At 40.3% G+C, this 18,814-nt stretch overlaps 1 protein-coding gene and 1 long non-coding RNA gene across 2 annotated transcripts in view; both read left to right on the top strand.

The window, feature by feature from the left end:
* The window catches only part of LOC133325002 (uncharacterized), a 165,968-nt gene that overhangs the window by 115,307 nt on the left and 31,847 nt on the right, over nt 1-18,814 (top strand). The window lies entirely within an intron of this gene.
* Nucleotides 341-8,400, top strand: LOC133325004 (protein polybromo-1). Its single transcript, XM_061533831.1, has 2 exons — nt 341-2,153; nt 5,165-8,400. Exons 1-2 carry the CDS (start codon nt 341-343, stop codon nt 8,395-8,397), a joined length of 5,046 nt encoding a protein of 1,681 aa, XP_061389815.1. The 3' UTR covers nt 8,398-8,400.

Genomic DNA, 18,814 nt, shown 5'->3' with positions numbered 1-18,814 from the left:
TGGTATCAACATTTATAATGTACGTGTTTTAGTTCATTGTAAATGTTGTATTAACCATCACACATAAATCCCAAAAACTACTTCATCAATCTGGCAACACCAATATGGTAACACCAATATGGTAACAATGCAATTGTATGACATTCGCATAGCAACCCTGTGTTTACAGCACGTAGTGGCATTTTTTTCGGCGTCGTCTATTGCAAGCAGCGAGGAAATATATTTGTGGAAATTATCATTTTCGTTTTTAAAAAAGAAATATAATACGAAAAACTAAAAAAATATACATTTATTTTTATTATATTAAGAAAAACAATTATCGAACATAACAGAATAAATCATGCTGAGCCGTAAACGACGAGCAAGTTCGATTAGCAGTAAGAATGACGATGAACCTTTACAAATGGACGACTCCACACCGGAGAAATCACCGGTATTGGCGACAGCATCAAATTCCATAATTTCCTCAATGACCGCTGTTCGCAAGAAACGCAAAATGGATTCGAGTGAAATGTGCCAGTCGCTATACGACTCCGTACGGAATCTGAAAAAGGAAGATGGTTCCATGTTGTGTGACACATTCATAAGGGCACCCAAGCGACGCCAAGAGCCCTCATATTATGATGTGGTCAACAATCCAATTGATTTGTTGAAAATACAACAAAAATTGAAAACCGATGCTTACGAAGATTTGGATGAATTGGTGCAGGATTTCGAATTGTTGGTAAACAATGCCAAGGCATTTTATAAACCAGACACCACAGAACATCAGGATGCCGTGGCATTGTGGCAATATGTCCTTGCCCATAAACAGAAGTTGCTCGAGTCTTTGGGGTTGGTAGAAGAAGAACCGAAAAATAAACGGGGCCGCAGACGTTTGACTTGCAACACCGATGAAGATGGCGGCTCCAAGGAAGATGACGTAAATCTATATGAAGAACTGTTTGCCTCTGTTATGACATCTGTGGACAGCACTATGAATGACAGACCCTTGCACCGCATGTTCCTATTGCTACCCTCAAAGAAAATGTATCCGGATTATTATGATGTCATTGAACATCCCATCGATTTGCGGCTGATTGCCACAAAGATACAAACCAATGCCTATTCCAATTTGCAAGAAATGGAAAAGGATTTGCTGCAAATGACCAAGAATGCCTGCCAATTTAATGAGCCCGGTTCACAAATCTACAAAGATGCCAAGACATTAAAGAAAATATTTACCCAAAGGAGGGTGGAGTTGGAAACGGGAAAAGTGAAACCCATCAAACGGCCAAAATCTCTAATGTCGGCTGCCATAGCGGCCCTTAAAGAAGAAGTCGACAGTTCGGATGATGAGGAGACCAGCAAAAAAGGAGAAGGTCCCATGTGGGCACTATTCGATCATCTATACAATGCTCCTGGTTTCTCTGAACATCCAGGAGCAACAGGTCCCCCCTTGGGCACCTCACTATGGAAATTACCCATACGCCGCTTTCATCCAGAATATTTTGAACTCATCAAACGTCCCATTTCCATGTGTCAAATTCACACTAAATTGAATAAAGGAGAATATGCCAACATCAGTGACCTTACGGCAGATTTGTATTTAATGCTTGACAATGCCAAAAAGGCCTATCCTCCGACACATCGCACCCACAAGGATGCCGTGAAAATGTTAAAACTAATGAATGCCAAACTGGTGGAAGATGCTCCCGATCAAGATACCAGTGAAATGGAAGATGAGGAAGAAGACGAAGAGGTCGATGATGATGAAAGTGAACAAAACACCTTGGTTGCATCTGCAGGTCCAACACCAAAGAAAAAAGGTCGTCCACGTCTTAATCAATCGGCCAATAGCAGTACCTTAAATACATCGGTGGTTGCAACACCTAAACCACAACGTATGACCATAACTCCGCCACTGAAGAAAAAGATCTTGGCTTTACATAAATATTTATTGGACTTTTCGTTGGGTACACGCAAACCTATAGATTTGTTTATGGAGAAACCACCTCGGAAAATCTATCCTGATTATTATGATGTCATACAAAATCCCATCGATATGAATACGATCGAGAATAACATCCGTGGGGATAAATATCGTGATGTTGAAGATGTTGTCGCCGATTATCGGTTGATGTTTGCCAATTGCCGGCAATATAATGAAGAGGGTGAGTTAATAATTTATATTTACTCCACTAAATTTAAATACGTATAGAGTAACTTCGGGTAATGTGGACCACCATTTTCATTTTTTGTATATTGTGGGCGTAACAAAGGTAAAAAATAAAAACAAATTGTTTTCACAACATGGTAGATTTGTTGGCTAATTATATTCCAGGTCAAAAATTATATATATTTGTCCATAAAAATGTTATTGCATTATATTTCAAAAAACTCTAAACTGCAAATAAAAATAACTTGGCGGGTAATGTGGACCAGTATGTGTGGGTAATGAGGATCAGTAAGATAAAGGTAGGTTGTGGATTAATTGTGATAAATATCAATTTATTGCACTCTTGGGTTACAATGAATGCAAAAATAGATGGGTCCATGTTTTGGAATAGCCGCCTTTTAGGGGTACCACCACATTTGCGGTATTTTGAAGGTCCTTGCTTCATTATCCAACCGAGGCACCTATAATTTCGGATATCGAGTTTTCAGAGGATAGAATACATCCTCGCATATTAAATGCGTCCTTGTTTCGAGCTCGTCCTCATGAAAATGCCCCACTTTTTTATAGTGGTCCACATTACCCGACATTGAATATTTTTATTTAAAAATAATTATCGGCTTCAAAAACGAATAAAAATTTAAAAATAACCGATTGTAATAACAGATAAACGTGTATTTTTGTTAAAGAAAACAAGAAAACCACATAACCCCTTTACATTCGAGAAAAACAAAATGTTCGATTATTTTACAAAATCGTTCGGCTATTGAGCTAAAAAATTTTCAAATCACACTTTTACAATCAGAGCTACATTTTCACCTACTAAATTTTCAACATTGCAATTATTTATTAAAAACCAAGTTTGATGTTTGTTTTCACTAATTGCGAACACATTTATCAAGGCGGCATTGACATATTTCAAGCATTTTCTTAGATATTGGGGGTGGTCCACATTTGACGCATGGTCCACATTACCAGAAGTTACTCTAGTTTTAAGATCGTCTAGAAAGATTCCCTTTAGCATGCCGAGAAAGACTCCCTTCAGCTCGTCTATAAAGACTCCCTTCAGCTCGTCTATAAAGACTCCCTTCAGCTCGTCTATAAAGACTCCCTTCAGCTCGTCTATAAAGACTCCCTTCAGCTCGTCTATAAAGACTCCCTTCAGCTCGTCTATAAAGACTCCCTTCAGCTCGTCTATAAAGACTCCCTTCAGCTCGTCTATAAAGACTCCCTTCTGCTCGTCTATAAAGACTCCCTTCAGCTCGTCTATAAAGACTCCCTTCAGCTCGTCTATAAAGACTCCCTTCAGCTCGTCTATAAAGACTCCCTTCAGCTCGTCTATAAAGACTCCCTTCAGCTCGTCTATAAAGACTCCCTTCAGCTCGTCTATAAAGACTCCCTTCAGCTCGTCTATAAAGACTCCCTTCAGCTCGTCTATAAAGACTCCCTTCAGCTCGTCTATAAAGACTCCCTTCAGCTCGTCTATAAAGACTCCCTTCAGCTCGTCTATAAAGACTCCCTTCAGCTCGTCTATAAAGACTCCCTTCAGCTCGTCTATAAAGACTCCCTTCAGCTCGTCTATAAAGACTCCCTTCAGCTCGTCTATAAAGACTCCCTTCAGCTCGTCTATAAATACTCCCTTTAGCTCGTCTATAAAGACTCCCTTTAGCTCGTCTATAAAGACTCCCTTTAGCTCGTCTATAAAGACTCCCTTTAGCTCGTCTATAAAGACTCCCTTTAGCTCGTCTATAAAGATTCCCTTCAGCTCGTCTATAAAGACTCCCTTTAGCTCGTCTATAAAGACTCCCTTTAGCTCGTCTATAAAGACTCCCTTTAGCTCGTCTATAAAGACTCCCTTTAGCTCGTCTATAAAGACTCCCTTTAGCTCGTCTATAAAGACTCCCTTTAGCTCGTCTATAAAGACTCCCTTTAGCTCGTCTATAAAGACTCCCTTTAGCTCGTCTATAAAGACTCCCTTCAGCTCGTCTATAAAGACTCCCTTCCGCTCGTCTATAAAGACTCCCTTCAGCTCGTCTATAAAGACTCCCTTCAGCTCGTCTATAAAGACTCCCTTCAGCTCGTCTATAAAGACTCCCTTCAGCTCGTCTATAAAGACTCCCTTCAGCTCGTCTATAAAGACTCCCTTCAGCTCGTCTATAAAGACTCCCTTCAGCTCGTCTATAAAGACTCCCTTCAGCTCGTCTATAAAGACTCCCTTCAGCTCGTCTATAAAGACTCCCTTCAGCTCGTCTATAAAGACTCCCTTCAGCTCGTCTATAAAGACTCCCTTCAGCTCGTCTATAAAGACTCCCATCAGCTCGTCTATAAAGACTCCCTTCAGCTCGTCTATAAAGACTCCCTTCAGCTCGTCTATAAAGACTCCCTTCAGCTCGTCTATAAAGACTCCCTTCAGCTCGTCTATAAAGACTCCCTTCAGCTCGTCTATAAAGACTCCCTTCAGCTCGTCTATAAAGACTCCCTTCAGCTCGTCTATAAAGACTCCCTTCAGCTCGTCTATAAAGACTCCCTTCAGCTCGTCTATAAAGACTCCCTTCAGCTCGTCTATAAAGACTCCCTTCAGCTCGTCTATAAAGACTCCCTTCAGCTCGTCTATAAAGACTCCCTTCAGCTCGTCTATAAAGACTCCCTTCAGCTCTAAAGACTCCCTTCAGCTCGTCTATAAAGACTCCCTTCAGCTCGTCTATAAAGACTCCCTTCAGCTCGTCTATAAAGACTCCCTTCAGCTCGTCTATAAAGACTCCCTTCAGCTCGTCTATAAAGACTCCCTTCAGCTCGTCTATAAAGACTCCCTTCAGCTCGTCTATAAAGACTCCCTTCAGCTCGTCTATAAAGACTCCCTTCAGCTCGTCTATAAAGACTCCCTTCAGCTCGTCTATAAGGACTCTAGTTTTCACCTCCTCTATTAAGATTTTCTTCGCTTCCGCTCTTCCATCGAACTGATTTTTTCTTATATCAGAAAGTCTAAATATTTTTCCTTTTTCATTTTAGGTTCCACTATCTATGAAGATTCCAATATTTTGGAAAAGGCCTTGAATGAAAAACTTGTTAAAGATTTCCCAGGCTTGAATGAAATCAAAAAGCCTTTGCAAAAACTTAAATGTGGTCGACGTCGTGCCAATGTACCAATGGGTGAAAAATTATGGCAATTTTATGAATCGATTCGTGATTATCAGGAGCCCAAAGGAAAACGGCAGCTATCGTTGATATTCACCAAGTTACCGTCAAAAACTGACTATCCCGATTACTATGATATTATTAAGGAACCCATCGATATGGAAAAGATTGCCAATAAGCTGAAGCAAGGAGTTTACGAGACCATAGATGAATTGGCCGCAGATTTCCTTTTGATGTTGGAAAATTCCTGTAAATACAATGAACCTGATTCACAAATCTACAAGGATGCTTTGGTCTTGCAGCAGCTGACATTGCAATTGAAACAGAGTTTACGTAGTGCTGGTGATACAGTACCTGATGTTGGTCTCGCTGTACAGGAGTTATTAATGTCACTGTTCTCTTCACTATATAATCATCAAGATGAGGCAGGACGTTGCTATTCAGATTCGTTACTGGAATTGCCGGAATATGATGAATTGCCAGGTGATCAGAAGGTACGTGGTATATCATTGGATGTAGTTAAACGTCGTTTATATAAGGGTGTCTATAAACGTTTGGATATCTTCCAAGAAGACGTCTTTGCCTGTCTGGAGAGGGCTAGAAAATTATCCCGCACTGATTCGGATATTTTCCAAGATTCTATAGAGTTACAGACATTCTTTATTAAGAAACGAGATGAAGTTTGTCGTGACACTTTGAGTAGTCCCGCTTTGAGTTACACCTTGGAAAAGATGTTGGCTGAAGTGGAGCAATTGAAACAACAAAAATCTTCACAAGAGGAACAAGAACAGGATCAAGATGACAAGGAAGATGTAGATCGTGCCGCCATGCAGGGAGAAAGTATGACATTTAATCAGAAGGTCTTCTCCCCCGGAGATTTTGTGTACTTCACCCACAATGAACATAAATCGCTGAGTATCGCCTATATTGAACGTCTCTGGACCACCGAGGATGATAAGAAAATGATGTATGGTTCGGTATTCTTGAGTCCCCATGAAACCTATCATGTCCAGACAAGAAAATTCTTCGAGAAAGAAGTCTTCAAGAGCAGCGTTTCCCAGAATATACCCATGGAAAGGGTACAGGGTAAATGCTATGTAATGCACATCAAGGATTACATCAAGGCTAAGCCGGAAAACTTTGATGACAAAGATGTGTTTGTGTGCGAATCACGGTATCATGTGCGATCAAGATCTTTTAAGAAATTCAAAAATTGGCCATTTGTCCGAGAAAATGATCCCGTGAAGTTGACACCCCGAGATAAGCCCATTGAAATAAAGCGTGTTATGTCGGTGTTCAAGGAACGTGTGGAGAAACACAAAGGGGAATTGGAGGAATTGAAAATGCAGGAATCGTTGGTGGAGAAGGAGAAACCCAATGTGGCCTGTGATCCCCCACCAAATGCCGAACCCAATGCTGTGTACTATCAGCAGTTCAACACCATTTGTAGTGGTGTGGTGAAGACGGGTGATTTTGTGTATGTGGCCACTCAGGGTGGCAAACAATCTATTGCTCAAATTCATCAAATCTGGGAACAGAATAATAAATCCTACTTTAAGGGTCCCTGGTTGTTGGCTCCCAACGAGATTCAACCTCCATTGCCCACCCAGCCACCGTTTGGCAAACAATTCTATCGCCAGGAGTTACTCCTCTCCACAGTTGAAGAAGCCAGTCCCGTTATAAGCATTGTGGGACGTTGTGCCGTTTTGGAATATCAGGATTACATTACCTGTCGTCCCACCGAATTTGTTGAAAGCGACGTTTATATCTGTGAAGCTGCCTACGATGAGTTACGCAAGTCATTGCGTAAATTTACCGCCCCAAATTCATTGCGGAGGTTTATTCACAGTCCAGAAGTGACCCAAGATGAAATATTATATTTCAAAGTTCCAATTAAACCGTCCAAAGATGTTAAGAATGGGGATTTAAATGAAAGCCTCGGCATTATGGAAGATTCTATGGATGGTAATCCACCTTCGGTTAGTTCAGATATTGTAACCACCTCATCGCCGGCACCATCCGTCTCCTCCACGCCAATATCATCGAAGGCCAAAAAAACCACCAAGAAGAGTCTCACTGGTTTTATTCTCTATTCCAGTGAGCATAGAAAGGGTGTTTGTACCGCCAATCCCGATGCTTCATTCGGTGACATTTCTCGTATGGTTGGTAATGAATGGAAAAATCTACCGGCCAATGTTAAACAGGCATGGGAAGATAGAGCTCAACGCATCAACGAGGAGACCAAGGCACGTTGTGAACTCATGGAAGAACAACAAATGTTGACCATGAACAATTGTGCCAGTCCGGGACCAAATCAAACTGGCGAAAACCAACAGATTGGTCTCACCTTTGAATGCCACTGGGATAAGTGTGACTTTCAATTTGAAGATTCGGTCGATTGTATGGAACATTGTATTGCCGACAATACGGGCCATGTACAGCGAACCGCCTCACAGCAAACTGAAAATGAGTATTACTGCCAGTGGCGTAATTGTATACGCATGAAGAAGAATCTGCAGGCTTTCCCATCGCTGGTGAGGCTTATCAAGCATGTGCGTGAGGTGCACTTGACCAAGTGTAGTAAAGTAATTTTGCCTCACGAGCGCAGTAAAAACTTTGTGCCGCGCAAAATAAAACCCGCTCAAATTATGACACAACAACAGCAAATGCAGCAGCAACAACAAATGGGCAATAATACAATGAATCCAATGGTGGTCAATGCAAGTCACTCACCACGTGGTGTGGAACAACATCATTATCCCTATCAGCAGCAACCACAAATATTTGTACCTCCTCCAGAACCATTATTTGTTACGGTACCACCAAGGCCTCAACGTGTTCTACACTCGGAGGCGTATATCAAATATATAGCCTCGCTGCAAGGTACCACCCATCAACAGAATGCTCAAAATTCGGCCAACTGGAAGAGAGCTTTGACGCCAATAACACCCGCCGATATAACCAAACCCAAGAATCTCTTACCCTCCCAATGGTTGGGACGTTATGCTAGCAGCAATGCTGATGATGTTGTCCGAGCTCTGTGTCACATGCGCAACTACATGATGAACGATGTACTGCAGATAGAACGTACATTGGATAGCTTTTAAGAATGACAGTTGATTTTTTATCTTTCTCTTTCTCTCCCTCTCTCTCTCTCTCTCTCTCTTTCTATTTTTTATTCTTTTGTTTACTTTTTTTTTGGATAAGCGTACAATTTTGATAATTGATAATTATTGTAGATTTAAGATTTTGAAAAAGTATTTGTATTATGCGCGATGTACATGTAATGTATTATGTATAAATAACACATATTACCGCTATCTATATATGTATGTATTTGTACAGTAATAAATGGTGTGAGAAAAAAAATGTATGACTTTTCTTTATCCTTATGGGAAATGTTCATTGTTATTACTTTCGAAGTATGTAAGGGGCCATCCAAATTCCATTTATACATACAATTATTTTTTGAGTCGATCTATGCATGTCTGTCCATTTGTGCGTGTATCTGTCTTGTCCATGTATTATTGTAAGCAGTGTATGGGTTGCATTTATGATCCGAATGGAATGAAATTTGTCACATCTCATTTATTTAGCCCAAACAGGAACACGATTGGTGGAAATCGACTCAGATTTCGATATAGCCCTCAAATTTAGTAGCGATAGATTTTTATACTTACTTTTTTACCAACGTATTAATAATAAATCGATATTTTTCTGATTTCAAAATTTATTTATTTATTGTATATTTCAAATTGTCTTAAATTTGCACTTTATTTAATATTCACTTGGTTTTTGACACTTCGTAGATATTTGTTGATCATTTCTACCCTGTGAGATACCTGTAGAGACGAGCTTCTGATAAGCAAAGATATGCATTTAGAAAGAAAACGTAAATGCCATTAAAACAAAAGCCCGGAACTACAGGGTAGGTCACGGGAGCGTTTTTGTGTGCAGCGTTTTATTTTATTACATTTAATGTTGTTATTTAATATATATGTGAATTGGACTGAACATAAAATATATAATTATCAAATTTAAATAAAATTAATGCATACATATAAATAGAAATTGCCAGAAGTCTCATTGGCTATTTTGGTGTCTGCTATTTTTGACTGGGAATGGTTGGTTATCTGTAAAATTAAAATAAAATATATATCAATCAATAAGTTTTGAAAATTATTAAATTGGTTAAATTTAGGCAATCGAAAGGACTCAATTCAATTAAAGGCTAGGATTCGGATAGTCTCTATAGACGAATTGAAAACCAGGGAGCGTCTGTAGACAAGCGGACACTAGAGAGTCTTCATAGACGAGCTGAAGGTCAGATAGTTCTTACATACGAAATGAATACCAGGGACCTTTATATATGAGCTCATGGTCTGAGTCTATATAGACAAACCAGCTGAAGAACAGATTTACTTTGTTGATTAACTGAATCAAAGAATCTTTATAAACGAACTGTAGGTCAGAGAGTCTCTATAGACGAACTGAAGCAAGGAATTGAAGATCACAGAGTCTTTACAGATCTTTATAGATGACGTGAATCAGGAATTAGTCTTTATAGACGAGCTGAAGGGGGTCTTAATAGACCAGAAAGGCAGTATGATTAGAAAAAAATACCAATTGTATTTATAGTTTAGCTGAAGGCCAGGAAATCTTTATAGACGAGGTGAAGAAAGTCACAATTGAAAAGATGGAGGCCAGCGTGTCTTAATAGGTGACCTGTAGGCAGGAATAACAGGAGTATTTATAGAAGAGCTGATGGGAGTCCTTATAAACTAACTGAACTGGAGAAGCTGAAGGCCTCAGAGTCTTTATAACGATTTGATGACAAGGGGGGGTTAGGAATCTTTAGTGACAATCCAAGGACGAGCTGTAGACCAGGCAGAGGGGGTCTTCATAGACCAGAAAGGCAGAAGGACTACAGAAAAATATAAAATGTATTTATAGACTAGCTGAAGGTCAGGGAATCTTTATAGATGAGCTGAAGAAAGTTACAGTTGGCAAGTTGGAGACCAGCGTGTCTTAATAGGCGACCTGTAGGCAGGAATAACAGGAGTATTTATAGACGAGCTGATGGGAGTCCTTGTAAACAAACTGAACTGGAGAAGCTGAAGGCCTCAGAGTATTTATAACGGTTTGATGACAAGGGGGGATAGGAATCTTTAGTGACAAGCTGAATGCCTCAGAGTCTTTATAACGATTTGAAGAGCTGTAGACCAGGCAGACTCTTAAGAGAAAACTTTATAGACATGGTTAAGGGCAGATTGTCTTTAGAGACGAGCCGAGCTGAAAACCAGGATTATCAAGGCAAAAATGCATCGATTCTTGTGTGGCTAAAAAAACCCCATTCTATAACACTGTGAAAATCTGTTTTAAGGGGCCCCCCGGTGTCAAAAAATTTTATTTGGTTTTTCGAATCTACACTAATTCAAGAATGTCCCTACAAAATGTTAAGTGAAAATATCAAAAACTCTTGAAGATATAGCCGATTTACAGCATCAAATGGCGGCAAGAGTGTTTCTCAAACTTTAAACGCATTTTTCTCGAAGCAGTATTTTTAAGAATGGCGGGCACGATAACTCAAAAACTAATAATCCAATCGGTTCCAAATTTTGACACGTTTCTCTGGGAGTGTATGAACTAGGCTAAAGCCAATAAACTTCTATAAAGACTCCCATCAGCTGGTATATAAAGACTATTCCAGCTTGTCTATAAAGTCACCCTTCAGCTCGTCTATAAAGATTATTTGCACTTCTGGTCTCTCTGGCCAATATCTGCATTTCCTGCATTTAACTCTAAAATATATATTCTATAATTGTCGTCTAATAAGTCTTCTAATGGACAACCTCCTGATTGTCTACTCCCTAACATTATACATAATATGTATGTGTATATCTATGTAGGCCTCTGTGTTGTGTTTGTGTATGCGTGTGTTCCCTTGAGAATTTAATTATACTTTTAATTTATGCATATTTACTCACAAAACCACATTTGAAACCACAAAAGTTGCAGTTGTTGGCGGCTTCAAACACAAAAGTTTATTTGTCGTTCGTGTGCAAACTTTTGTTGCAAATGTGGCCAATACATTTTACACTTGGTTTGCAAAAGTTTTATCTGCCTACATGTCTAAATTGCAAACGCATACATACAACCATGCGAGAGTACATATGTATCTATGTATGTATTTACGCATTATGTTCATAATGTGAATCCGAAAAGTGGCAGGGGGCTTAAGGAGTTTAACTCCTGGGAATTGCTAACACAAAATCCCCAAAGACCGCTGTTATTTTAAAGAAGAACAACTGATATTAAATTTGAGATTGTAGATTAATTAAAAACAAAAAATGATTTATGCAATTTTTAGATAAGATTTTTTCTTTTAATTAAACACTGTGACTTGTTCTCTCTTCGAAGTTTGCATTAAGTTTAAGAAATTTCGTTCGGAATGAACTTTTATGCATTTTTTCATTCTTTCCGTATAAAAATAACTCCAAATTGTTTTTCATTTTTCAATTTACCATTATGACCATAATTTTACAAGTTCACACTTTATTTATTATTGCCAAGGAATGTCTAAAGTCAGAACAGGCAGAAAAATGTATCCATTGTTGCATTCTGCATAATGCCAACATAAATTTTCCAAACAACAAAAAATAAAAAATAACTCCAAAATTTGTGTTCTTACACCAAAATGAAACCATTTACGAGGGTTAACACTGAGTGTTGTCTGGTGCATTATTGTACAACAAGAAACATATCCCATAAACACAATGGGGAACTACAAAAAATTCAAACAATTCCGAGGGAATCTGTGAACCGATATTGAAAATTTTCTGCCAGGGAGTAATTTATCTTATAAACCTGAAATTCCAAATTGCGACTTGAAATAAAATGCAGCCAGTGGCTTTAAAGGAACCTCCCATTCTCGGTTTAAAAAATCGTTTTTTTTTTTTTTAAATATGAACCATTACTTCACAGAATGTCTATTTAAATTTCAAATGAAAATCTAAAGAACTCTTGAAGATATAGCCGATATATGGAGTCAGCATCAATCGACGACAAGAGTGCTTCGCAAACGTTAAACGTATTTTTCTCGAAACAGCGTTTTTACGATTGACGGGCACAATAACTCAAATACTATTAATACAATCGGTTCCAAATTTTAACACGTTTTTCTCAATCTGCATAGCCATCTTATAAACTAGGATAAATCCATTCGGTGAAGACCTTCCCTATTTTCCCAGCTAGGTTTTTGGTCAATAATAGTTGGTTAAAAAAAAATATATATTTTACTAATTTTTAAACGAAGTCAATAATCCTAGTTTATATAAGAGCCAGATATTTAGTATTTCTAATTACGTTGGGATTTTGAGATTCGGATGTTTCAGTGATCGGCAATCATGTCCGCCGTCGGAAAGAAGGACTTTCCTTTAACCCGAATCAGCACAATGTTACCATAGGGTCACATACACAACAACACACACATAATCCCTATGACCTACATAAATGCCCTATTTTCGAAAAATTAAAAAAAGTTCTGGGTCGATTCGGGTTACGATCGACGGACAAGATAACTCAAATACTATTAATTCAATCAGTTCGAAATGTTAACACTTTATTCTCGACCTGCCTAGCCATCTTATAAACTAGGATAAATCCATTCGGTAAAGACCTTCCCTATTTTCCCAGCTAGGTTTTTGGTCAAAAATAAGTGGTTAAAAAAATCTATTTTACTAATTTTTAATAATCCTCTTTTGACTTGCACGAAATTTTGCACAGCGTAATGAATAAGGTCTAGAATGATGTTTGCCAAGTTTCGTGAAAATCGGTTCAGATATAGATGTAGCTCCCATATATATCTTCGTCCGATTTAAGGTTAATTGTGTACCAAAGTCCCTATATATCTCTCGATTTGCACGAAATTTGGCACAGCGTACTAAATAAAGTATAGAATGATGTGTGCAATGTTTAGTGAAAATCGGTTCAGATTTAGAAATAGCTCCCATATATAGCTACGCCCAATTTTAAGTAAATAGTCCACTAAAGTCCCTGGAAATCTTTTGATGTGCACGAAATTTGGCACAGAGTTATGAATAAGAGCGAGAATTATGTTTGCCAAGTTTCGTGAAAATCGGTTCAGATTTAGATATAGCTTCCATATGTATTTTCATCCGATTTAAGTTAATTGGTGCACCAAAGACCCTATATATCATTGGATTTGCACGAATTTTGGTATAGGGTACTGAATTAAGTCTAGAATGATGTTGCTAAGTTGTGAAAATATCCATAGCTAGGCCGATTGACACAACGTACTGATGTTATATAAATTAGTCTCTAGCAAGTTACCCTGAAATCGGTTCAGATATAGATTTATAACAAAACGCGTCGTCTGTTAGGATACATATGTAAAATATACCCAAAGTGGTGAAGGGTATCATATAGTCGGCCCAGTCCGACTTTACTACTGAAGAAACGTGGACTTGCATTGAAAATGTTCTTTGAAGAAGTATTTTTACTCACCAAGGTCCCAGAATGCCAAGCTATATCAAGGCGTGGATTTATTAAAAATATTTTTTTTTTCAAGAAGACTCTCAAGATAGTCCTAATACTAGCCTCTAATGCAGTACTGGGGTAAACAGCACCATACCCCTGCCACAAGAATACATGGTAAAAAATCATTACCACCATGACCTACATTTTTCAAGAAGACTCTCAAGGCGTGGATTTATTGAAAACCTTTATATGGGAGCCACACCCAAATATCGGCCAATATTTATAATTTTTGGTAGGAAGATTTAGGTCTGAATTATATATGGTAGTCCTCATACTACCCTCTAATGCAGTAATAGGGAAAACGGCACCATATCCCTGCCACAAGAATACATGGTAACAAATCATTACCACCAAAAAAGAAAAGAAATAACCAAAAAATGTCCCTTCCCCAAAATACTGCAGCACTTTCCGACCATTTACAGCAGCAGCAGTACGTAGGCAAGCATTTTTGGTAGGATTTAAAAGCTTTCAGTTACCTCAGCAAGTGAATAGCACAGCCTCTGGCATTAGGGAGGTCTTTTTGCAAATAACTCCACACCAAAAAAAAAAAAAAAAAAAACAAAAATGAAATACAACTATTAATGTTAAATAAAACAACAGAACAAAAAAATCACTTTGTGTGGAATTCCGTCCGCTCCAGGCCCAAAAAGTAGATTTTAAAGCCCAGTGATTGCAATTTGTGTTTGTCCTCTTTCCCCCTTTTAACACTTTCCAAAAAATCTCGGAGGAGTTACTCTGTGCCGAAGCTGTATTTTAAATAGTTTGCCTTGTATAAATTATTTACCATAAAGTCTGACTTTTAATTTACCGAGAGAGTTGCGAAAAATAAGATGCAAAACTTTTGCTTATTTTCCTTTACAAAATAAAAAAAGAAAATATATAAACAAACATAAAAGAATATCTGAATAATTCAGCTGTGAAAAAGAAAGGAGAAGAACGAAGAAATGTGCAAACAATTTAAAATTACTATATTGTTGGTAATTGAGTTTGTAAAGTCTTTTGGCTGGAAGTCAAGAAAATGTTCACTGTATAGAAGTTATTTAATTTCATGGTTCGCAAGAAATTGCATTGTGGGTTAATGACTTCTAGAACTGAGGAAATATATAGAGGGAGTCTCGTGGGTCTTCTCTAGATTCATTATCTTTAAAAGAGGTTATTCATAAATTCCCAATACTCGCTTATAAACGAATTTTCCTTCACGCCATATATCCCCTGTAAACATTTCCTGCATTTAGCTTGATAAGCTCGTCTACGAGGACTACTATATATATTTCTGGCGTTATAACGAACATTCGTTTATATCGAGTTTTTACTATTTGAAAAACCAAAGGATCGAAGGAACTGTATTAAGTTTTGTGAGATGGGTGAGAATAAAATTGATACGTTGGGCGCCAAGTCAGGGCTGTGCAGCGGACGTCCCATCATTGACAATGTTTTGACTGTTTGAGCCGATGTGTGAGTGGTCATATTCGTCGTCGTGGTTCGTACTCTCTTGTCCGTTTTTCGAATTTCTGTGAATTCTTTGGCAAACAAATTGTGACGTAGTACTCAATATTGACTTCCTACGTTGCTTAAGCGGAACCGACATGAAATGATTAGTTTTGCCGAAGTTACCGACAACCATTTGATTCGAAGTCTTCGTCTTCGAAGATCCTCACGATCGACTGTTTTTTTTTTTGTTTCAGGTTAATATGTATAGATCCATGATTCGTCACCAGTGACAATCCCATAAAGGGATTCAGATACCGCGATCGTATTTTTCTTAACATTAATTTTCTTTTACGATCGACTGGAGGCCTTTTATGAACTTTATAAAACTTATTACTTTATAAAACTTAATTCATTCAATATGAAATTTATGGTGATGGAAAAATCGCCCAAGCATATCTCTGTCTCACGATAAGTTACATGGCGATCTCGCATGTAGGTTTAACTTCAGCCGTTTATAAAGACTCGCATCAACTTGTCTATGAAGACTCCCTTCATCTAGTCTATAAAGATTCCTTCCGGCTCGTATATGTGGACCATCCTTTCACCTCGTCTATTGGCCTCCTTCACCTCGTCTATTGGCTCCCTTCAGCTCGTCTATGGAGACTCCCTTCAGCTCGTCTATGGAGACTCCCTTCAGCTCGTCTATGGAGACTCCCTTCAGCTCGTCTATGGAGACTCCCTTCAGCTCGTCTATGGAGACTCCCTTCAGCTCGTCTATGGAGACTCCCTTCAGCTCGTCTATGGAGACTCCCTTCAGCTCGTCTATGGAGACTCCCTTCGGCTCGTCTATGGAGACTCCCTTCAGCTCGTCTATGGAGACTCCCTTCAGCTCGTCTATGGAGACTCCCTTCAGCTCGTCTATGGAGACTCCCTTCAGCTCGTCTATGGAGACTCCCTTCAGCTCGTCTATGGAGACTCCCTTCAGCTCGTCTATGGAGACTCCCTTCAGCTCGTCTATGGAGACTCCCTTCAGCTCGTCTATGGAGACTCCCTTCAGCTCGTCTATGGAGACTCCCTTCGGCTCGTCTATGGAGACTCCCTTCAGCTCGTCTATGGAGACTCCCTTCAGCTCGTCTATGGAGACTCCCTTCAGCTCGTCTATGGAGACTCCCTTCAGCTCGTCTATGGAGACTCCCTTCAGCTCGTCTATGGAGACTCCCTTCAGCTCGTCTATGGAGACTCCCTTCAGCTCGTCTATGGAGACTCCCTTCGGCTCGTCTATGGAGACTCCCTTCAGCTCGTCTATAAAGACTCCCTTCAGCTCATCTATGGAGACTCCCTTCAGCTCGTCTATGGAGACTCTCTTCAGCTCGTCTATGGAGACTCCCTTCAGCTCGTCTATGGAGACTCCCTTCAGCTCGTCTATGGAGACTCCCTTCAGCTCGTCTATGGAGACTTCTTTCGGCTCGTCTATGGAGACTCCCTTCAGCTCATCTATGGAGACTCCCTTCAGCTCGTCTATGGAGACTCCCTTCAGCTCGTCTATGGAGACTCCCTTCAGCTCGTCTATAAACACTCCCTCCAGCTCGTCTATAGAGACTCCGTTCACCTCGTCTATAATGACTCGCTTCGTCCGTAAAGACTCCCTTCAGCTCTTCTATGAAAGACGCCCTTCAACTAGTATATAAAGACTAGCTTCAGATCGTCTATAAATACTCCTTCAGCTCTTCTATAAAGACTCCCTTCAGCTCGTCTATGAAAGACGCCCTTCAACTCGTATATAAAGACTCGCTTCAGATCGTCTATAAATACTCCTTCAGCTCTTCTATAAAGACTCACTTCAGCTCGTCTATAAAGACTCACTTCAGCTCGTCTATAAAGACTCCCTTCAGCTCGTCTATAAAGACTCCCTTCAGCTCATCTATGGAGACTCCCTTCAGCTCGTCTATGGAGACTCTCTTCAGCTCGTCTATGGAGACTCCCTTCAGCTCGTCTATGGAGACTCCCTTCAGCTCGTCTATGGAGACTCCCTTCAGCTCGTCTATGGAGACTTCTTTCGGCTCGTCTATGGAGACTCCCTTCAGCTCATCTATGGAGACTCCCTTCAGCTCGTCTATGGAGACTCCCTTCAGCTCGTCTATGGAGACTCCCTTCAGCTCGTCTATGGAGACTCCCTTCAGCTCGTCTATGGAGACTCCCTTCAGCTCGTCTATGGAGACTCCCTTCGGCTCGTCTATGGAGACTCCCTTCAGCTCGTCTATGGAGACTCCCTTCAGCTCGTCTATGGAGACTCCCTTCAGCTCGTCTATGGAGACTCCCTTCAGCTCGTCTATGGAGACTCCCTTCAGCTCGTCTATGGAGACTCCCTTCAGCTCGTCTATGGAGACTCCCTTCAGCTCGTCTATGGAGACTCCCTTCGGCTCGTCTATGGAGACTCCCTTCAGCTCGTCTATAAAGACTCCCTTCAGCTCATCTATGGAGACTCCCTTCAGCTCGTCTATGGAGACTCTCTTCAGCTCGTCTATGGAGACTCCCTTCAGCTCGTCTATGGAGACTCCCTTCAGCTCGTCTATGGAGACTCCCTTCAGCTCGTCTATGGAGACTTCTTTCGGCTCGTCTATGGAGACTCCCTTCAGCTCATCTATGGAGACTCCCTTCAGCTCGTCTATGGAGACTCCCTTCAGCTCGTCTATGGAGACTCCCTTCAGCTCGTCTATAAACACTCCCTCCAGCTCGTCTATAGAGACTCCGTTCACCTCGTCTATAATGACTCGCTTCGTCCGTAAAGACTCCCTTCAGCTCTTCTATGAAAGACGCCCTTCAACTAGTATATAAAGACTAGCTTCAGATCGTCTATAAATACTCCTTCAGCTCTTCTATAAAGACTCCCTTCAGCTCGTCTATGAAAGACGCCCTTCAACTCGTATATAAAGACTCGCTTCAGATCGTCTATAAATACTCCTTCAGCTCTTCTATAAAGACTCCCTTCAGCTCGTCTATAAAGACTCCCTTCAGCTCGTCTATAAAGACTCCCTTCAGCTCATCTATGGAGACTCCCTTCAGCTCGTCTATGGAGACTCTCTTCAGCTCGTCTATGGAGACTCCCTTCAGCTCGTCTATGGAGACTCCCTTCAGCTCGTCTATGGAGACTCCCTTCAGCTCGTCTATGGAGACTTCTTTCGGCTCGTCTATGGAGACTCCCTTCAGCTCATCTATGGAGACTCCCTTCAGCTCGTCTATGGAGACTCCCTTCAGCTCGTCTATGGAGACTCCCTTCAGCTCGTCTATGGAGACTCCCTTCAGCTCGTCTATGGAGACTCCCTTCAGCTCGTCTATGGAGACTCCCTTCAGCTCGTCTATGGAGACTCCCTTCGGCTCGTCTATGGAGACTCCCTTCAGCTCGTCTATGGAGACTCCCTTCAGCTCGTCTATGGAGACTCCCTTCAGCTCGTCTATGGAGACTCCCTTCAGCTCGTCTATGGAGACTCCCTTCAGCTCGTCTATGGAGACTCCCTTCCGCTCGTCTATGGAGAC

The sequence above is a fragment of the Musca vetustissima genome, unplaced genomic scaffold, assembly GCF_032173495.1.
Source record: "Musca vetustissima isolate MV318-11 ecotype Yass unplaced genomic scaffold, APGP_CSIRO_Mvet_v1 utg29156, whole genome shotgun sequence".
In the NCBI taxonomy this organism is placed as follows: domain Eukaryota; kingdom Metazoa; phylum Arthropoda; class Insecta; order Diptera; family Muscidae; genus Musca; species Musca vetustissima.
Note: the sequence above shows the minus strand (reverse complement) of the source record. Positions and strands in the feature narration are given on the sequence as shown.

Coding starts and splice junctions, on each gene's coding strand:
- LOC133325004 (XM_061533831.1), top strand. CDS start 341: ATGCTGAGCCGTAAACGACGAGCAAGTTCGATTAGCAGTAAGAATGAC. Junction 2,154..5,164: donor CCGGCAATATAATGAAGAGG/GTGAGTTAATAA, acceptor TTTTCATTTTAG/GTTCCACTATCTATGAAGAT.